General features: G+C 44.1%; 1 protein-coding gene across 1 annotated transcript in view; it reads right to left on the reverse strand.

Annotated features, from left to right (window-relative positions):
* The window catches only part of CAMK1D (calcium/calmodulin dependent protein kinase ID), a 405,571-nt gene extending 401,634 nt beyond the window's left edge, over window positions 1-3,937 (reverse strand). Inside the window, exon 1 of the mRNA XM_046680009.1 lies at window positions 3,906-3,937. Coding sequence (XP_046535965.1) covers window positions 3,906-3,922 — 17 coding nt within the window. The 5' untranslated portion in view covers window positions 3,923-3,937. The remainder of the gene's footprint in view (window positions 1-3,905) is intronic.
* Between the last annotated feature and the right edge of the window lie 18,711 nt (window positions 3,938-22,648).

Here is a 22,648-nt window from a genome sequence, read left to right on the forward strand (position 1 = left end):
CAGCACGGCTGCAGACAAGCGGTGTAGATCCACACCTGGGAACCAAACCCAGGCCGCCAAAGTGGAGTGTTCTGAACTTAACCACTCGGCCCTGGGGCCAGCCCCCACATTACCATTTAAAATTATTCTCTTAAATAATTAAATAATGTATTTAATAATTTATTCAATAATAATTAATAATTATTAAAATTATTTTTGTCCATGGAAATATAAAAGTTAACTGTTAAGATGCAACAGTGACCCTGAATTCCATGTTGTATGATCTCTTTCCTTGATCCACTTTGGAAGCAGCTTGAGCTGTTCTCTGGGGAGGCTTGGGGATAGATTTTGTTGATTTTGTTTACACTACAGAGGAGGCCAGGCTTCAAGCACTGAAAGACCTGTTCCTTCTGAAATGAGCCTGAACAAGGCTTGACAATAGATACACTTTATCCTTTTCCGTGTCATCAGTAAACAAAGAAACTAGCACCATCTATAATAGCCCCAAACTGGAACCAGCCCAAGCATCTAACAGGTTGAGACAATGTTTTCACAAAGCAATGGAATATAATACTTTCACTTAAGGTGAAGAGTCTAGTCCAAATAATAGCAAGTGAAAAAGTAAAACAAAATAACAGTGATTGTATCAGTCTGATAACCAAGTTTATAAAGTAATAAAAGGAAATAGAATCTTCTAAATAATAAAAGCTGTTATGAAGATTTGAGATTGACCCCCCAGAGTACCCTTTACCAATGTTTTGGTTTGTTGTTGTTTTTGTCTTCGTGAGCAAGATTGGCCCTGAACTAACGTCTGTTGCCAATCTTCCTCTTTTTCATGTGGGACGCCGCCACAGCGTGGTTTGACGAGTGGTGCTATGTCCAGGCCTGGGATCCGAACCTGTGAACCCTGGGCCACCAAAGTGGAACATGCGAACTCAAACACTACACCACCAGGCTGGCCCCTCCACTGTTTTTATTTTAAAATACATGTCCTTTGATTAAGTACTTGGTTATCTTTACAAAGTAACCCTTGTTCCTGTTCAATGTTTATCAAGCATTTACTTTGTACCAGGCATTGTTGGGGAAGCAACAGTGATAATAATTAATTTGCTGTTCTCAAGGAATTTGCATCCTAGTGTGAAACATAGACAATAAACAAAAATATTATTACTGAACCAGTTTACAAAACACTTTCACATTTCACTTTTACAGCCACACCATCAAGTAGCTAGGGTTTAATGAACACATCTGATGGATGAGGGAACAAACGAGGCCAACATCAGCTAGTTAATAAGTGACAGACCCGAGATTCGAACCCGGGTCATCTGGTACTTCCACTTCTGGCAACAACAGACTAAGTAATTCAGATCAACCTTCCCACCAAAGACTACTTGAAAAGCTGCACAAAATATTTGTTTAATTTTCTTAAAAGCATCAAAGCAACAAGAAGGCGGTGGAAGAAACACCTGCCAAAATTCAGGAGAAGACAAACCCCAGAGAGGTTGGCCCAACCCACAAAGCTTTTATCCTAAGGCATTTGTCAGTCTGGAAAAAAACAACTTTGAAAATAAGCTCTTGTTTTGATCACCTCACAAGGCGGAAGCCCAGAGCCTGCCAAAGTTGGGCATTTGGATAAACCACTTGCCATTTAAGCTGGGTCTCCAGGGTGGGGGAGGGGAGGATGTCTATGGCTCTCTGGCTTACAAACAGAGTTACATCATCATTGAGTCCAGGGACTGTCAAACTCTGCACTTGGATTAAGGTGGTTTCAGATGGGAAGTGCCCTCGATGCCTAGCAGACACAAGTGAAAAGTTGCTACCATTGTTTGTATATATAAATATATATTACATAATATATATTCAATACCTAATATATATATATATATATATTTTTCAATGTCTAATGCCATCTAAGAGAATTGAAGCACCTAAGAAAAGAGGACATTAGTAGTGGAAACAGGCCCACAGAGACTTCAGAAATGGGAATTCTTAGATACTGACTATAAAGCAACTCCGCTGACTATATTCACAAACATAAAAGCCACACTTAAAATTTTGACAGGAAACTGGAGACTATAGAAAAGGACATAAAAGATGTTTAAAAGAATGAAATAAAAGTTCTCAAACTGAGAAATATAATCATTGGAGTTAAAAAAAAAACCCAATGGCTGGGTTAACGGAAGTGAGAATTAGTGAGCTGGAAGATGGGTTGGAAAAAAATATCCAGAATTCAGCTTGAAAGGGGTGGGGGGAAGGAAAATATAAAAAAGAGGGTACAGTCAAAGGGTGTAGAGCCAACCCTGATGGCCTAGTGGTTAAAGTTTGGTGCGTTCCGCTTTGGTGGCCTGGGTTCAGTTCCTGGGTGTAGAAACACAGCACCCGTCTGTCAGTGGCCATGCTGTGGTGGTGGCTCATATAGAAGAACTAGAAGGACTCACAAGTGAAAATATACAACTATCTACTGGGGCTTTGGGGGGAAAAAATGGGGGAGGGCGGGGAGATTGGCAACAGATGTTAGCTCAGGGCAAATCTTTCCCAGCACAAAAAAAAAAAAGGGGGGGGGTAACATACATTTCTTTGGCATCCAGAAAGGAAAGAAATATTGGAACAAAGGCAATATTTGAAGAGATAATAGCCAAGAATTTTCCAGAACTGATGGCAGACATTAACTCGCAGTTTCAAGAGCCCAACACATCCCAAGCAACATGAATTTTTTAAAAAAATCCACAGCTAGGTACAACATAGAGAAATTGTAAACAACCAAAACCAGAGAAATCTTGAACCCAGATCATCTGAGACTGTTTGGCTCTCTTTGCACTTTTTTGAGGCCCTTTTCCATGGAGGCCTAATCACGGGTCCTCGCTGTTCTTCCACTTGCCCCATTCTCCCTGGCCGAGTGGCAACCACAGTGAGCTTTAAGTGGCCCTCTTTTTATGTAAGTAGAAGCCAGAAGTCAGGATATGAGGCTCTAGATGAGCTGGTCCAGGCTCCGTCCTGCCTCTCACCTGGGCACCGCAGGCAAGTCACTCTCTCCCCTGGGGCCCAATGCCTCAGCGGCAAGAAAAAGAGCTAGAACAGAGCAAACCATGGGGGGATGCAGGGGTGAGGGACGGAGGGCGTGTTCTGCCAGCATCTCTATGTCGTGGTAAGATGTGTAGTTCCAAACAGCCCCCAGGCCATGCTAATAGGCCCTTTCCCAGAAGAAGCCCATGCACAAGAAGATGGTCCCTAATGTCCCGTGGAGAATTAAATGTTCTGCAATTTTCCCCTATACCTCTGTATCCTCCTTCTCACCCACTTCTCCCCACTTCTATCCCCACTTCTGTTTCTGCCTCTGTAAGAATCAGGAGAAGCGGAATTTATACAACAGATCCCCCCAGGGCTGGCCCCACGCTTGACACACTTAGTCACCACAACAGATGAGTTGAAAGGGAAGCTGCAGCCCCCAAAGCCACACTGTGGCAAAGCAGATCCCACAACAGGATAATTAGCGATCAAAACGCAACCGCTCGAAGCAGCGTTACACCAATCTGAGCTGACAGCAGAGGGACAGCCACAGGGCTGTCACTGGCCATCCCTTGTTCCCATCAGCCTCGTCTCTCTCATTCCCAGAGTCCTTACTGCCATGTTCTGCCTCAAATTCCAGCCCATGGCCCTTCTGGATGTCCCCATCACACCAGGCACTTTGTTAAAGTGCTCATGTTCTGCACAGGAAATGGTACCCAGAAGCCATTGCCTTCATTCGGGGGACCCTTTATAGTTTCTAAAGTGTGTTCATATTGTGGAAATTGTTATGAAACGTTAGGTTGCATGGCCACAGGAGGATTTGGGGGGTACAGAGAAGCGATTTGCTCTCCCCTTAAGCAGTTATATAAATCTTTGCTGAAATCATTGGCTGCAGCCTCCAGAGGAGCATAAATACTTACCCACCTCCAACACTCATTTGCACCCAGGAAGAATGAGACCACCCCTCAGTGCCTTCAGGTGTTCACGAGGTGACTCTGCTGCTGCATCATTGTTCATGGCCATGTGCTTCTGTTGGCTTTGCCAACTGAGAGGATGAATTTGCACCAATTCATCCATCCACACCCTGGCTCAGCTCCCTGCCCTGCGCTCAGCGGCAGACACTTAGAGAATGTCTGGCTGTTGGGTGCAGTCATGGAAAAGAGCAAAGCTCACTGGTTTAGACCTGGCCAAACCTGTTCTTAATAAGCAGAGGACCAGGAGGGCAGGTGTACCTGCCATAGGGCCATCTCCAGCATTTGGCAATTCTGTAATTCCTACAGGCTCAACCAGAAATCACAGTCTGGCAACCGTGGGCTCACTCAAGCCTGTAGGTAGGACTTGTTTTGGCCAGAGAGGTTTTCTGTGTTTTTGTTTTTAAGTTGCCAACATTTCACATGGAGGACATTTCATGCAAAACTCTGGGTTCCTTACTGCTCTTGAAAAATCAGAAGCTCCAGCAACACTTCTGATTAGCTGTCATCACTCAGAGCTGCAGGGTCCTACTTGTTTAGACAGAGCACTCCGGTCACCAGAGTCCTCCCCAGATGTGGAAGCACATTTTGTGGGGTCTGAAGCTTATATAATTTGGAGTAACCTCTCTAAGAAAACTCAATCAATATGATAACTATAAAATTGCTAGGGTCCGCCAAGGCCCTGAGCCAGTGATGGGTGGTGAAGCTTAGACATTGTGACCTTCCATGGTAAAGCCACCTCTGGTTTCACCCCCAGCCCATGCCTGCTTGTGCTGCCCACCTGCCTGGCCTGTGGAGGTTCTGAGTCTGTGACTTCTTGACTATGCCTCATGGCCGTCAGATCCCACCGCCATTCCTCGTTCCCTCCCTGGTTTCCAGTATAAACACAGCTGGGCCCTGACCCTATAAGGCAGGCCCCATCCTCCCTAAAACTCCAGTAACTGAAACGGAGGATGACTTCATTTACTTTAAAACGTAGTAAAAAGAGGTCTTTATGCCTTACAGCTCCCTCTCCTTTGCGAGGTTGAAAGGAGAGGAGTGTCCAAGTGTCTGCTGAGAGTTAATATAGAAAGTGATTCCTTACCAGCATGGAGATCTGTGAACAGCACGAAGAGAGGAGAGGAGGATAATAAATGTCTGCTCCATCCACAGCCTAATTTCCGTTCAGTCTGGGATGCTCACTTGGCGCCCTGCTTATCCATTGGTCTCTAAATGACCTTGTTTTGGGGGAAGGGAGGGAGGGGAGACATGCGAAAAAAATGTTCTCCAAATGGGTGGTGGACCGTATCGCCACAATTACCTTAGGAATGAGATAATCGACAATATTTATTGAGCGCCTACTGTGTACTAACACTACCTCCTGTATACCAAGTATTATTGTACTAGATGGCACATGGTGGCTGCCCTGTGGGTACTTGCAATTTAGTTGCAGAAACAGGCACCCACAGAGAAAATCAGACATCAGGGAAGTATACTAGAGGCTTGTAGGAATTCAGAGGCTGGACTGAGATGATGTTCCTGGAGTAGAGGTGAAGCCCAGGGGCCCTGGGTGTTCAGGGAGCAGCACTGAGGAAATTCCAGATGGGGAGAAGGGGACCAAGGTTTGGGGGACCAGGGTGCTGGGTCTGGAGGGCCAGAGGATGAGCTGGGAACAAAGAGAAATAAAAGAAAAGCAGGTTAGGGAACCTATCAAGAAGGGACCTGAGGGGCCGGCCCGGTGGCGTCCCACTTCTCAGCGGCCCGGGGTTCGCCGGTTCGGATCCCAGTTATGGACATGGCACTGCTTAGCAAAACCCATGCTGTGGCAGGCGTCCAACATATAAAGTGGAGGAGGATGGGCTTGGATGTTAGCTCAGGGCCAGTCTTCCTCAGCAAAAAGAGGAGGATTGGCAGTAGTTAGCTCAGGGCTAACCTTCCTCAAAAAAAAAAAGGACCTGAATTCTAGATAAAGTTCTTTCGATTGTCTGACTCAGTGTTGGAGTATGATAAATATAATAAAAATGCATGTGGGCAGGGCTTTCAGTTGACTGAAAATAAATATTGTGGCTTATTCCCATTTGATCCTTTTTATGCTCTTCGTTTTTTTTATGCTCTATTTATGCTCTAACTTAGTTATATTACTTAGTTATCTGAGTAATAAACAAGAGTTATTACTCATGTAACAGTCAAATAGTTATGTAAAAGACATGTAAAAAAAAAATCATGTAAAAAAAAAGTTCTGGGGCTGGCCCTGTGGCACAACCATTAAGTTTTCACATTCTGCTTTGGTGGCCCAGGGTTCCCTGGTTCGGACCCCGGGTGGGAAGAGGGCACTGCTTGTAAGCCATGCTGTGGTAGGTGTCCCACATATAAAGTAGAGGAAGATGGGCACAGAGTTAGCTCAGGGCCAGTCTTCAGCAAAAAGAGGAGGATTGGCAGCAGATGTTAGCTCAGGGCTAATCTTCCTCACACACACACACACACAAAATTCTGAGAAACAGATGTCTGGACTAAACCTAAGAAGGGATCTTCCAGTTTTGTGCCTCTTCTTTGGTGAAAAAACATAAAATAAAAAAGCATGGTCTGGTTATTAAAATGGAACACTTAACAGAATTGGAAAAATCAAAACAAAACAGTTAATGCAATCTGAACATAAGCTTGCTTTGATTTCTTTTTTTAAATCAAGAATGGGTGTATTAACCTCAAGTAAACCTGAATTCTGTAGGGGAAGCCAAGCCTTGGAGGTAGAAAGTTATGCTTGTCGGAGCTTTACTTTCCTAAACGGAAACATTTTGGGATTAGCAGAGAATCTGTAGAAGTGGAAATGAATTCACTTACTCTACTCTTGAGAAGTGATGCATGAGTCGCTGGCTTTACATTGAACTTTGTCTAGTAGGGCTTAAATTCTTCTCTAAAGAGCGTCTGCAATGATAGGTGCCTACCACCTACAGGGCATTCTACGTGTAGCATCAACTGTGAAGGATTTAAGAATGTCTGTCTGGTTCATCCAGGAATAAAACATTACAGGTCAACTTGACTTGTAGCCTTTGTCGTCATCACAAGTCAGATCCCAACTGCGTCCAACCAGCCTGCTATAGATCTGATGTCGATCTGACCACCATGTTGATCAGAACATGGTGCGAATGAGGTCCTGGTTGTTGATTCTCCCTCCATTCCCAATCTTCCTCTCACCCCCACTCAACTGGCCTTGAGAAATAAGTACCCTGATTCACAACTCTGAACTCTGAGTAAGATGTGAGTCAGTGTGACCCATCGCCATCACTAGGAAATAACTCAAGGTGCCCACCCTCTTCGATAGAGGTCAGTCAGTCTGCCTCCTCTGCTCAGTTGTGAGCTCTTGCAGGTCAAAGTCTGTGCTTTATTATTGCTCTACTAGAAACGGATGGAATCTGACAGTCAATCGGTACATGCTTCTTGAATGAATGAACGAATTGCAACATTCAAAACACAGCCTATTACCAGGGGACAGGGCTAAATAGTACTTGATATCAGTTAAACTCATGATCTTAGCAATTTGGAAATCTTTACATGGCTTGACTATGTATGTGGTTCCTTTCATTTATCTATTTTGAACAGCCCAAAAAGAATGTCAAAAAAAGATACACGTGATGAGCAGCATCAGATTCTCATCTTCCTGGAGCTAGAGAGGCAGCCTTGCATTTTTTTCTGTAGATGAGTAAATAAGAAGGGGATGAGCAGGAGAGAGGAGCTGTGCCTGGGAGCAGGAAGGCAGAGGCCACCATTAAAAACAAACACTGGTCTAGGAAGACAGACCCAAGAGGCATCCGATTTCCTTCACATTTTCTTTGGGTTGTGTTTTCAAGGAAACTGATGTTCCTGAGGAATGTCTAAAAGTGAGGGAGTTGGCTACATCTAAGCTCCCTTCTAGCCCTGAAATTGTATGAATCTGGGACAGCTTGTCTCTTCCAGAAATGGCCGTGAGGAAAAAAAAGAGTCCTGAGCAGGGAACCAACCCCCTTCTATTGCAATTAGTTGGGTTTTCCTGCATTCACAGTAATTTCTTCATGGCGCCGTATCTACTAAGTATGCACAGGAGAGCATTGCATACCAGACATTAGCTGTCACTAAAGTATTGTGGGTGGAGTCATGCAAATTTTCGGAGACAATGCAAACCTCATTAAATGAGGAGGAAGACTGTTCACAACCTGAGAGCAGCTTAATCCCAGAATGTTTTAGAAAAGGATGACAATCTCAGCTAATAGAAGGCTACCTGATAGAATAATATTCCCTAATAGAGGGAATCTATAGGAGCCACTTTAATAATCTGGGTGGAAGACGTGTACCTAATAGTCACGTTATCTGGAAAGAAATACATGGAAGGCACTGAAAACTCACTAAAAACCAGTTAACCTAACAGCCCAGGTCCTTGTTTCTCTTATTCACTTGCACGATCTTTAAAGAAATTGTTTTGCTTGGTAAACACAGGAAAGCTTCAATTCAGCCGCTGCTCGGTCACTGTGAATTCCAAATTAGAAGCATCTGAACCTAATGAAACTATATTACACATTGAAATTTATCGTTTTATAATTTACCATAAAACTTGGGCGCACAGCCAGCCCTTGGTTACCCACTTCTACAGCCACAATGTGTCGGTTCTACGAGGCTAATTTTTAACCTCAATCTGATTTTTTCCCTTGTTTCCCAGCCTCCCAGCTGCTGTCTTAACCCTCCACACCCCGAGCTGCTGTAAGCTTGCAACATGCAAATTAATTTCAATATGAGCCTACATAAAACAAGTAAATCCCATAAACAGTGGATTCCAGAAGCAAAGAGGAATTTTTTTAAGTCCTCTATTCTTTGGGTTAGCCCTACAGACACCTTCATCCCTGCGGAGGACCACAGGGCAGCTTTAGGCAGGAGAGCCTGGTGGTTGGGAAAAGAGGCTTTGGCACTGGACAGAACTAGGGTTTCAGCCTCAGCTCCACCTGTGACTTAACTCGTCTGAGCCTCAGTTTCCTCATCTGTGAAACTGGTGAGAATGCATATAAAGAGCTGGGCCCACTGTTCAGAGCACAGAACAGACCCAGGAAAGGAGAGCTATTATAATCATCAGCAATATAGAATTCCTTATGAGCAGGCACTAAACACTCCCCTTCTACTAAGAAGGAACAGAAAATTTGACATTGCTATTCCATCTCCCTAATGCTAATGTGTGAAAAGAGCATTGAAAATGCTTTCACGCAGGTGACAAGGAACAGTTGAAATATTTGATAACCCAAAGATCCATTCCGTAAATCAGACCTTCCACATTCAAGCCAGCACTTGAAACAGCATGGCTGTCTCCAGAGAGTTATGTGTAGGAAGCCACTGGAAACTAGGCCAGTCCAGGTGAAGTGTCCAAAAGCATAGAGTAATTGCTGGAAGCCTGCCAGACCCACTGACTTAGAAGAATGACACTCCGGACGTGTGGGAGATGAGCATCTGAGCTACACTCTGTGAGGGTGGGGGTGACTCCCTTATCACACAGCTCAGCCCAAACAGCCAAGCGGAAGCCCCACTCCCCACCCCGTTACCAGTGGCTCTGACTTGACAAAGGAACATGGATGCAAAGGTTCACGGATATTGGCTTTTGGAACTCAAAACACACTTTCCTCAAAAAGGTGTTACAAATAGTTGCTAGATTTTTTTCTGATCAGGTCCACAAAAGCCTCCGCAGTTCAAGGTGTTACTGAAGGGGTGGCCCTGAGACTGAACCCTGAGGCCAGTGGCTTGCTTTCTTAATCGCAGCAGCCGGGCAACAAAACAAAGCATCCCCCTGTCTCAGTTCCTCTTATGTAAATTAGAAATAATAATACTTCTCTCTTATTGCATATTTGCAAGGATTAAGTGAGTGAATGCATATAAAGCATTTAGATAGTGCCTGGCACATGGTGGATGCTGATAAGTATTAGCTGTCATTATCTTTGTCGTGAAGGCTCTGTGGTCACCAAGCAGAACCCCCAGGAGGACCACAGTGGGGGATTTCAGCCTCCAAGGAGACTGAGGAATTTCATGAGGACCTTGTGGCAAAGAGGAAGGACCCGGGGGTGCCAGCCTCCCAAGGCGGCAGTTTCTTGAGCACTCAGCATGTTCTAGGCATGGTGCTGAGAGGTTTACATGCATCATTTCTCCTCCTGCCAACAAAGCTTTGAGGGAATTATTACCGTGATCATTATCATCTCCAGTTTGCTCATGAGGAAAGGCGGAGGCACTCGTTGAACACCACTGGCCTCATTTTTTTTTCTACCATTACATCTCTTCAATGGCCTCCCAGCAGGTGCTGTGCCCAGAAAACATGAGTTGCCTTTGGAAGCAGACTGTTTCTCATTAATGTCCATGTTGAGAAAAACACCAACAACCTTCACACACCACATGAGAAAAGGATGAAAATATGACCCCCGATGATAATCCTTCTCTCACTCTGCAAGAAATGTTTATTCCCTAGAGCGCGTAGGCAATGTCTCCTTGGAAGGAACCTATTTGGTCTTCTTCCTTGCTAGAATGTTCTCTGCACACTGTCACTCCATCTCATTAGTTCCTGGATCCATTTCCAGTACCCAAAGTAGTGGGAACGATGCCGAGGGCACAGGTGGATAACCTGTGTGGTGTCGGATGGAAAATTGGCACTGAAATTTCTAGTGTTTGTGAAAATTGGGTCTGCTGCTATTTATGAAGATAATTCGGAAAGGAAGCAGCTTTCATTTCACTAGAGTTTGCAGGAGAATAGTAATCAATTATTGCTATATTAAGAGACAAGGAATAAACCTGGGAAATGCTGAACCACTTGGGGGAGAGAGGAGTAAAGGGGCACCTATGGCTGTTCACCAGGCTTTTTAATGATCAGGGCTGGAAAGTTCAGCTGAGAAAAGTTGAATGGAGTTGGGGTGGAGAGATGGGCAACCCCACCGGAGTGTGAAGGAAAAACCCTACTATCTGTAGGGGAAGTAGAAGGACCAGGCCCAGCCCTTCCGTTGGAGGTTCAGTGTCAGCAACAATCTCACTGATCAAAAGAGAGAAAGAGCATAAAGACAGAGGAGCAGCAGATGCATTGAGGACTAAAAGGCATCAATAGCTGGTTGGAATCCAAAAAGTGGAGAAAGTAAAAATCCTAGCTTTTTGGTGTCACACAGAACATCTGGTTTATCTAAGTTAGCAACTATTTATTAAACCAAGGGCCCAGGACATGGAGCGTTAAGAAGAGTTTATTGGCTGTAAACATTGTGATTTAGTGAAACATCTGCACCCTGGGACCGGGACAGAATCTTCTTCACTGGAGAGAACCACTCATCTCAGTCAAGGTCAAGTTCTGCTTGGAGACAGAGAGAAGTCCTCTCTGGTCAGTTTCTCCAAAGTCGAAGACTTTGCTGTGGGGTTGAAGTGTCAAAACTGCAGAATGTGAGGGGACTCACGTGTTGACAAATGGATGCATTATTTTGCTCCTAATGGATACGTTATTAGGTTTAACGTTAACGGTTAATTTGCCTTTTCATAGTTTCCAGTTTTGTACATTGCCATGGTTGCAAAGAAAACATCTTTAAATCCTTAAGAATCAAATTAAAGTCAAATCAGGACTTTTTCCTGCTTAATATTATAAGAACATTTGTCAGAAAAGCTCTCTGGCTCTCAGTCAGAACGCCCCCTCAAAAACTGGAGAATTTTCTCGAGGCAGATTACCAAATGTTGGACAATGAAGTCTCTACCTCTTGCAGGCTGTTTATTTTATTTAAATGAGAAATTCTCATTCTTAGATGCACTTTACAAAAACTACAGCCAATTTTGCAGACATAAGGGCACCAGAAGTCCTATGTGTAATACTAACAAAAGTTTGTTTTGTTTTGTTTTGCTTCAATAAAAAGAGCACAGCAAATATGTACCCCATCTATTTTGGATCATTTCTGTTGGCAAAATACTCTATATTAGTTGTAATATAATTAATGGAGAAAAATCTTTTGTTAAAAAAATACGTATTTAAATATTCGACATCTCAAGATTCCTCTATCAGATCACCCCATTGTATCATCAGCTGGCATTTCAGTGAGGAGAGGGCGAAAATAAGGTGTAATCCTTGCCCTCAAGGATCTAAATTCTGTACTTGGGACCCAAACTATTCCAATGAATATAGTAAAATAATACATACCTTAATTTTTTAAATTCCTAGGATTAGTCTTATGAATAAAACAGACAGGAGGCTTACTCGGCTTAAAATTATAATTGATTTGATCTTTCCAGCAGTTGCCCAATGGATCCACTGGGCATTTTATTTGGTTGCACTGTTGAGTAGATAATTCACCCATTTATCTACTCAACATTTAATGGGTATTTATTATAGCCAGGCATTACACTGAGTATTGGCAATTAAGCAGCAAACAAGTCATTCTATGGCTTGCTCCTATGAGCGGGTTGTGCCAGCCTTCTTTGTGGCGAGGGTGGAGGTAAAAATGGGAGCGCATAGAACAACAGGACAGTTTCTCTTCTCCCTGTGTTAGAGTCAACCACACATCTGAAAGATGCCAAGGTGTCTGAGATGAGACAGAAATGAGACCATTTTCATTCTTATCAGCTTTCCCCAGCCTTCTTTGACAGAAACTCTTAACACTGAAAGGAGCTGGTCCTATTTCTACCTGTAAAAGCTCCGACTTTCCTCCTGGTGCTTCCACTCAGTGAAATCCCTCTCTGAAGACCAAACGCCACTTGATGTCTGATGCAGACCAAGGTTAAGATTTTGGAGGTTGGAACCTTTCAAAGGGGCAATTCAGATTGTTCCTTTGGGAGGGCAGAAATATCCTAAAGGAGCTGCCCATGGAGATGGTAGGCTGCCTGGGTTCTGGCCAGTGCTTCCTGCTCCCTGGTGCCCACAGCCATTGTCCTCTTAGTGACAAAATCTGTTAGCACAAGAGCATTCTAGAGCACATTGTACTTATGAGGAGCCCTCCTCTAGAAGGAAATGAACTACTTACTATTCTTCAAGGGCAGTGAAAGGCCGGTCCTGCTTGGAGACTGTGGAGGTAAATTACAGTGCCTCTCTTAGGACGTCTCTCTGATACTATTCTCCCACTGCAGCTTTCATCTGAAGCTCTGAGCTGCATATTATCAACTCCTTGCAGCTGATGGTATTAAGCACCCACTGTGTTCAGGAAGTGTGCTAGGAGGTTGACAGATACAGAGCCCCCAATTAGGAGTGGGGGACACTGACCGGAAAATAATCAGGTAAAGTTTTGATAGATTCTGTAATATGAATATATGCCAAGCTCTGAGGGTGTGCAAAGGAGTGAGTGGATGGGTCTTGAAAGGCAAGTGAGAATTCTATAAGTGGGACTTGGGGTTGCAACATTCCAGGCGGAGAAAAGAACAAAGATGAGAATGAGCATGATTTCCGGGGAAACCTCAAACGTCTGCTGTGTCTTAGTCCATTCAAGCTTTTAGAATACCATGGAGTGGGGGGCTTAACAACGGACATTTACTTCTCACAGCTCTGGAGGCTGGAAGTCCAAGATCAAGGCACCAGCAGATTTGGTATCTGGTGAGGGCCCGCTTCCTTGTTCATAGACGGCTATCTTCTCTCTATGTGTTTACATGATGGGAGGGGTGAGGGAGCTCTCTGGGGTCTCTTTTTACAAGGGCACTAATCCCATTCACGAGAGCTCCACCCTCATGACCTCATGACCTCCCACTTCCTAATACCATCACCTTGGGGGTTAGGTTTCGACATATGGATTTTGGAAAAACACAAACATTCGGTCTATAGCTAACTGTGACCATGTATACCGTGCATTGGGGGATGTTGTAAGAGAGGAGAGTGAAAAGAAGATGGTGACAGATTGAAAGGCTCTGTGTATATCATGCTAAGGGAGGATTACAGGTCTATTACAAATGGGGAAACTGAGATTTATAGTCATCACAATTGTCACCTAAGGTCACTCTCACAAGAACAAGATTTGGGGAAGACATCTACCTTTCTCCTTTCTACCTACTAGTGCAGGAATGAGGAAAGAGGAAACACCCAGAGGTGGAAGAGTTTGAAGTCTTTGGCGATCGGCTGTATTGTTGCCCCTTGTCCCTGCAGCCTGCTCCTTGCTCAGCAGATTAAGAGCAGAGCCACATTTGTGATGCTCTTGTTCACACACAGCCCAGCTCCGTCACCAGAATGGCCTGGAAACCCAGCTGCTTCTCGTCATGGACTCCACGTAGCTAAGCCAGTTCACAGGTTAAAGTTATCCTCATCATCTACATCACTGGCTTTCTGCCTTGGGACCTGGGAGGCCCTCTGAGTGGAGAGCTGGCAGCATACACTGTGTGATTTTTCAAGCTGGGACCCAAGAGAACCACTGCCTTTGTGCTGACCCTCCTTCTGGGAAAATGACTGGGAAATGGCTTATCAGAATTACGGAGATTACCCTCCAGTCCTTCGATCTCAACCATGTTCACATCTGAGATGTATTTAGTAGCCCAAGTGGCCTTGTAAGACCCTTCAGAACAGTGGAGCATAATGGATTAGTGAGGCCAAACAACAAATCAGAACTCAAATAGGGTTTCCTATGTAGGTCACTTCCATAAGCAGAATAATTCTTGGTTTTACCAATGCACCTCTACAGCATTTGTGACCACCAAGCCACCTCCTGCCCTGGGTTGTTGAAAACACAGTGTTGAAATCCTAACTCCACCACTGCTTCTGTGACTTTAGACAAATGACTAGCCATGTGTTCTTAGGCAAATGCTTTACTTTTCTGAACTTCACAGGGGATGCCAGGACCCACCTCCAGTGGTTTTTTTCAGGACCATGTGAGATGATTTAGATAGAAGGGCTTCTAGAATGTCAAACATGATATAAAATGTTAATTATTGTAATATTATTAAGTGCCTATGGCTCAAATCTCATCAGACCCCCAGAGTTTTCAGTTCCATATGAAGGAAAGGACCCATTCTCATGCTCACTGGTGGACTTCAGAAATGTTATAGGAAAGCTTCTCTTGTTTCCAGTTAATGATCACAATCTCACATGGATGGCATTGTCACCGGGTTTTTTGGCAGAACTTCTGAGTCCAAAGTACACTTCAGCATAAACAAAGACCTGGCTCTGACCCAGCATGTTAATCAATGAATTAGTCCTTCCCCCATCCGTTAACCTTGGGCCTGCAGCGGTGACTTAGCGTTGGAGGAATCAAGAGCTCTCACGCTGTTGGAGATGCCTTGAGGACCAGCGAAAGATGCAGGCAACCTTCAGTCTCTTGGAAAAGGAATGGCCCAAATGACCTGTGACCTCACTGTGTCTGCCACCTTAGTTTTGTCTAGTCTTCCAGCAGGTTCTATAGATCAAAACGATGAGAGAAAAAGAGACCCACGGAGAGAAAATACAAGTGAGAAAGAGGTATATTCTTGCTCCGGATTATATGCTGGATCCAGGTTCCTTGCTTACAATACTTACTTTTAAGCATTCACTTTCCAGAACACGAAATTTACCATCTTAACCATTTTTAAGTGTACAGTTCAATAGCGGTCAATATACTCACATTGTGCAACCAGATCTCCAGAACTTTTTCGTCTTGCAAGAGTAAAACTCTGTACCCATTAAACAACCAATCCCCATTTCCCTCTCCCCCATTTCATAGACTTTTAAATCTCTATTATTTTCTTCTAACCATTTTGTTCTTCACAATATCTCCCACCAGTAGACCACTCTGGCCTTTTTTTAGACATTGTAGCTGGCCTCAGTATAACTGCCTTATAGTTCTAGAATCACCTCTGTTTAGCTTTCAAAAACAAAAAACAAAAACCAAGCATTTCTTTCCATGGTGAATCTTTCTCTTTCAGGGTAGACTGAGGGGCAGCTGGCATCCGTGTTGATGTGTCAAATGGAGCTCCCTCGAGGAGAAGAGGGCATCTGTTGGAGCTCAGTGGAGCCAGGTCTCAAGCACAGCCCTTTGGTTGCTCATATCTAATAGGTATTATTCAAAAAGTAGAACTTAAAAGGGAGGATCCTATGGTCAAATCCTTTGAGAAAGCTTACATGACCCAAAGTTGAAAAGGACTCTTTACTGCGTGATAGATCAGAGCCTTGACCTACAGGTGAGGTGAGCAGGGCTGTCATCTTCCTGGGGTCTGCAAAGGAGCTCACCCACCACGTGAGAGGGTGAGGAGATGGGCGCGCACAGCCCACCAGCCGGGCGGGACTCGGTTGCTCTCCTCCTCTGCTGTCAGGAGGAGTGGAGAATCGAACTTTCTCCTGGGACAATTGCAAATCCAGGAAGCTGTATTTGTCAGAAAAACTCACAGAGGCCAGTCCTTCTGGGAGGAGGGAATGTAAAAGTCAGACCTGTCCAGTTTTCGAAATCTGCTCTGTCTTTCCCCTTTCCAGAAAAAGAGCGGCCAAAACAGAGTAACGGGAATAAAGCAGTTGGTTATTAATACCGTTTCTCTTAGCTTGGACTGCTATAACAAAACACCATTGACTGGGGGCTTAAACAACAGACGTTTAATTCTCACAGTGCTGGGGGCTGGGAAGTCCAAGATCAAGGTGCGAGCCACTTAGGTTCCTGGTGAGAGCCCTCTTCCTGGCTGGCAGACAACCTTTCTCACTATGTCCTCACATGACCCGTCTTGTGTGTGTGAATGCAGAGAGATCCCACCCACACACACTCTCTCTTCCTCCTCTAAGGCCATGAATTGCATCATGAGGGCCCCACCTTCAAGATCTAATCTAACCTTCCTTCTAACTCGATCCAACCCACCTTCGTGAGCTAATCTATTCCCCTCCCAAAGGTCCCATCTCCAAATACCATCGCACTGAGGGTTAGGGCTTCAATGTATGAAATTGGGAGAATGTGAACATTCAGTCCATGGCGTAGTTGATGGCTTTGTGAAGGTATAGTCAGCTCCGGGTTAATGAAGGTAGGAAGGAAAGGGACTTGATGTTAAAAGAGAGAAGAAACGGTCTGAGAAAACTATGTCATGAAGTCCTCTACTCGTCCACAGCTTGGAGGAACCAAGAGAGCAATTTTATCCCTTGTTAGTGTAATGATATCTAACAGATCTCTCTCTGTTTTGTCTATTTTTTGCTTTGTTACACATTGTATACTTCCAAAAAGCATTCAAGGCACCTTAAAATAAAAGTGGAGCCATCAGAAACTATGGAGAAAAAAGCAGTCACAATTATACCAGGAACCAGGGGTCGGCAAGGATTGTTATTGAACCCTAAATTTAGTTCATTCTGAGCATCTTGGGGCCTGAAAAAAAATGTGATGGCTCTCTGTTCAGATAATAAAGAAGAGAGCTTTTTGCCCCCCGCTAAAGATAAACTCTGGAAGGAATTTATTATTGAACCTAAACAAGAGTGAAAACATATTTGCTTCATGTGGCTGGTTCTTGCATTGGCCTTTGATAAAAGCCAAGGGCACAGAAGATTGATTTGCAGCTAAGCAAGGGGGATTCTGCAGGTCTGAACATATTCATGCTGATGACCAACCTTCATAGAAGGGTGGGACTCAGATGAGACGACACCAGAGCCTCTCCAAGTGTGTCCCGCCCAAACCCTCGAACCTGCAACACATTCAGCTGAGCTGCTGGTGAAATGTATATTCTCAGACCAAGCCAGACCTACTGGGTCAGAATATTGGGAGGAGGGGGCTAGAAGCCTACATTTTTCAAACTCCTTTGGTGACACTGATGCCCATTAAACTTTGAGACCGTGATCTAGAGAAGAGTGTGTGTGTGGCCTCATAGGCATATTCTTTCCTATTATCTGTGTTACTAGGTAGAAAGAATTCCCTATTCTTTAGTTATCTGATGCCAGCTCCCAGAATTGACAAACTGTCACGATAAATAAGCAATCTGACATATATCCTCTTTCTCAAAGAAAGGCCACCATTCCCAGAGAAGCAGGACCCCAATTTTTCTCGACGAAGAATTGTGTGCTTGCCTAAAACCTCTTGTGAGCATCTAGTTACAGGCCAGTGTAGTACAGAAGAGATCACTTAGCCTAAATTTCAGACAGGTGTTAGCCATCAACTGTCATCATCCCAAAATGATTTCATATGCACCTAACACGTATATACTATGGAGAAGCAGTTCCTCCAGGGTACCCATCTTAATAAACAGGTGAAACAAGTGTGGTCCCTGAATACTAGATTTAAAAAGAAGAGTCTTTGTAAAAACAACCACTGTCTTGATGGAAGAGCTGATTGTTAAATAATCAGGAATGTAGGGAGCCAGTCATTGAGCGGGGGCAGCTTGAAATCTGCCACCTGTGAGTATTTACACCATGGAAATCAGCAAATGCTACAAAGCAGAGCTTATTTATCCCTGGGGAGAGCTGGTTTACTAGCTCACCATTGGTGCAAACTGAGGAATGAACCTAAAACACAGAGAGCAGTCACCTTCCTAAAACCGACGACAGGAGACTCCCTCATCCTTCCCATATGGACACTCTCTCCTGTCCCTTGCAAGGCGTTAACCTGGACAAGGGTCTATGTGGAAGGCTGAGATTCCTGAGGTGCGTCTTAATTCTATTCAGACAAGCTCGATGTAGTTGATTTGTAAGGACTGCTAAAAAAGAAGAAAAAGCCTCTTCAGCTGATATATTTCTTTTATTAGGAACACTGATTTTTTTTATCCTATTCGGGATAAATTTTAAATGCAAAAGAGTAGAAAAATAAGCTCATTGATTTGGATTCCTGTCAAGGTGGGAATGACTGATGCCAGCTATTTTCCTGAGTGCGGGTTCTGATAGGAGAAAAAGGTTACAAAAAGCAGCAGAGTTTGGGGCCTGAAGAAAGTGGAAGAATGGATGGTAGGAAATAAAATAGCTGAAGAGTAGCGAGGCTGGGATGTGAATAAATGCAGTAGCCTACCAAGAAGCTTGTCTTTAAGGCACAAAAGAAGAAACTAGACACTGATTCAGACACAGCTCTGCAGTGCTGTACACGCACGTCGCAAAGAGCAAGGCACTGTCACAGCGTCCCCTCCTGGGACAGCAAACCAATTCTGAGCTGGTCTGGACACTTGGATCTAGTTGTTACTGCTGTAAAAACACTAGTTTACATGAAAAGCAGACAATATATCAGCTTAAAGACAAGGATAGAGCCTCTTGTTGTCAAGAATCTTAAGCACAGACACTTACAAAGAGCATTATAGGAGTTTGTAGGAAAAGTTATAAAAGAATGCACCCTCTGACCTCATAAATCCACTTGAAAGGATTTATCCTAGGAAGATCATCAGACTAGTTAGTATCCAAAGATGTATGTAAAGTTTGCTCATTGAAGCCTTATTTATGGAAATATTTTTAAAATCCTAAATATCAATCAATGGAAAATGGTTAAAAATGGTACCTCCACACAAAGGTATTGTTATTAGCCATTAAAAATGATGCTGTAGACGATTAATGATATGAAAATACGATTAAGATGTATTGATGAATGGAAACCTTTATAAGACATTCATTGTGACACCACTTTTAAAAGTTTACATACTTCTAGATATACATTTATGGGAAAAAACACTGGAATGCATTTGGCAATGGTAAGAGTAGTTATGACAGGATGTTGTCATTTCTAGTGAATGCTTTCTTTTTGTTATCTACACTTCTAATATTTATGAATTTATCATGGTATTTGCATGCAAAAGTAATAAATTTTTAAAAAGAACTTCGTCAGTGCAAAGGAAGTGAGGGGCAGGACTAGTCTTCATCTATGACTGATCGGGATTGTTAATTTTGTCCCCGCTGAACAAAGGAGATTTAAGGGTGCGTGTGGGTATGCGCGTACTGAAGTCAGTAAAGAAAGAGTAGCAGTCACTGGGGTGCCCAGATTTTTAATGTTGAGCTGGGTCTGGTTTCTCCTTGTGTCCACCCTCTGCCCATGTGCCCTCTATAGTGGTGAGATCTATTCATTCCAACTTCATGAATGTCCAAAAGAGGCAATGTTATCTGAAGAACCTTCTAGAATTGTACAGCCATTGTGTATTTGGGGGGAAATGCCTGGCACCACCTCACATCAAACTGGAAAATTACTTCAAAGACTATCAGCAAAATACACAGAACAATAATGGACAGCCACTGGGGTCCAGAGGAACTGACCAGAAATGGCCAAGTGCAAAAAACAGGGTCCCCTGCTGAGAAAGTCAAACTCTCTTTAGCGCCCTTCTCCTTGTATGTCTTCCTTCTTTCCATTTCAGCATGTTTTAATTAGCCTGTCCTTCGTGTTTCGTAAATTTGGGGGGAAAAATAGTCCACCCAAATAGACAACGCATTTAAATTTAAAGAGCAAAAAGAATAAATATGCCCCCTCCCTACACCCCGATTTCATTCTCCCCTGTTTGAGCTTCAGGCAGTTGTCTTTAACTTAGAACAACACTGGAAACATGGAGAAACTGCTGTCACCGGGGTGGGGCGCCCCCAGTCTAAGGTGTTAAGAGGCGTTCTCTATGGTGGACAGAACGATTGACATCATAGCCAGCTAGTGTTCCTTGGAACACAATTGGGAATCCCTTGATTCAAGTCATCAATACCTAACATATTGAACCTCTCCTCTAACAAACAGTGGTACAATGTTTTCATTTTCCCTGTGAGCAACCCTAAGCTGGCTCTCATGGAGAATCCAAAGGAGGCTGACTTCAAGCTTCCTTCTTCCGTAGAACAAGGCAGCTAGGTAGAGAGCCGATCCATAAAAAATGCAAGACCGTGTATGTTTAGCCACAAAACTGGGGTTAGAGCCTACCAATGTCGGAGTTAGGGAGACAGAAAGTCTAGTGTGGGCTGACATAATCAGGGAGGGGCTGCTGGGTCATGAAAGATGGACAGTTCAGCTGGGGGAAGGGAAAGGCACTTTAGGAGGCAAACAGGCTGAGCAAAGGCACGGCCGTGAGCAAGACGGTGGTGTGTGCTGGGAGGTGGGAGGAGACTGCTCAGAGGAGGCAGCGACTGGTATTGGCAGGAATTCAGAGATGAGGTTAGAAAGGTGGGATTGGATCAAATAAAGGAAGGAGGTTAAAATCCTAGGAAAGAGCCCAGGCCTGAGGCTGTAGCAAAAGGCAGCCTTCTCGTGGCAGTCAGGCAGGAGTGAGGTCTTGAGCAGGAGAGTGATGTGATGAAAGCAATGTTGTACCAGGTAGCAGAAATTTCTGGACAAGATGTTAAGTACAATAATCCCTAGGAAACCAGTAAACACATAGAGTGTGTTCTCCCTGTCCTGGGCAAGCCTACATGCCTTGTTTTTCCAAACCTATTGTGGTTTTAAACCATCTAAAACAAAGACTCTTTTCACCCCAACCATTAATCAGCTTTCCTCCTTCTTCATCTACATATCTGCAATCGCTCCACAGAAGTTGGCTCCATTGTTCGTCCAGCTAGAGAAATACCTCCACTTTTTCTCCTGTTTGGAAGCAAAACCTTCGGACCTGGTGTGCTCCCAAAATGACACATGCAGTGTACTCCAAGCCGGGTCAGCCAAACCCTCCAGACTGCTCTTAAAACTATTGGCCCAGCCCCACCTCCTGAGTGGATGACCACACTCAGGCCACCACAGGAACTGACACATGGGCTCCATGAAAGGCTAAGGGAATAAACCTGAACTGCTGGGTTCAACCAACACCAAATCTCTATCCATATGAAAGCCAGTGTGGTTGCAGGGCAGCCCTCTTAAAGTGCTTCTGCCCCCAGAGGGCCAAAGAAGCTGCTTGGTTTGGAGCAATGGCCTGGAGAAAATCTTACTCTGTCCCCTAGGTCATGTGGTTTTTGCTTCAAACCTCTACTTCTCAAAACAGCCCAAAAACTCATCCAAAAAAAATGCCACCCACTCTTTTGACTGACCACTTTCCAAAGACCAAAATAGACTCTAGTTTCTATTTTTAAGAGTAAAAGCAAAAAATCCCTCTATATGGTTTTACTGTTGTATCCCCTCCCCCACCCTAAGGCCCTGTTACCCATTCCTGCTCTCTTCTGCCAAGCTCCCCAATAGCAGTGGGTCTCAGTCTGCAGTGTGCCTTGTCATTGCCTGGACCCGCAGAGCTTGTTAAACGCACAGTGCTGGGCTCCACCCCCAGCATTTCTGATTCAGTAGGTCCGAGGTGGAGCCAGAACTTTGCATTGGTGATGAATATCTAGTGACACCAATTTTCTCTGCTGTGTGATGTTCTCCATCCAGGCTTGTCTGCACAGATGTTCTTTCTCATTCAAAGGTACCTTCCTCCTGAAAGAGAGCTGTGGGGACGAAATGACTTCAAAGATGAAGGCCTTCTGGGTGGGTAAGTTGCAGATGGCTGGCTTCGTTAGCAAAGGAAATCACCCAGGCAAAACTGCTCAGCGGTAAAGGAGGCGAAACAGGTAAAAATTTGGTCCCCAGCACCCATGCCCCAGTCTTAGCACCAACACCTTATAATCAAAAAATCTCCAAATCTTAGAGCTAGAAGACATTGCTTCTAATTCCCTCATTTTAAATATGGGGACATTTTTGAGGCTCAGAAAAGGTAAGTAAGCTGTCCAAGATCTCAGAGCTAATGATAGCAGGAATGGGATTACAACCCAGGTTTTATGAGTTTTTTTTTTCTTTTTTGAGGAAGATTAGCCCTGAGCTAACTGCTGTCAATCCTCCTCTTTTTGCTGAGGAAGACTGGCCCTGAGCTAACATCCATGCCCATCTTCCTCTACTTTATATATGGGATGCCTACCACAGCATGGCTTGCTGAGTGGTGCCATGTCCACACCA

The sequence above is a fragment of the Equus quagga genome, chromosome 12 (assembly GCF_021613505.1).
Source record: "Equus quagga isolate Etosha38 chromosome 12, UCLA_HA_Equagga_1.0, whole genome shotgun sequence".
NCBI lineage: Eukaryota > Metazoa > Chordata > Mammalia > Perissodactyla > Equidae > Equus > Equus quagga.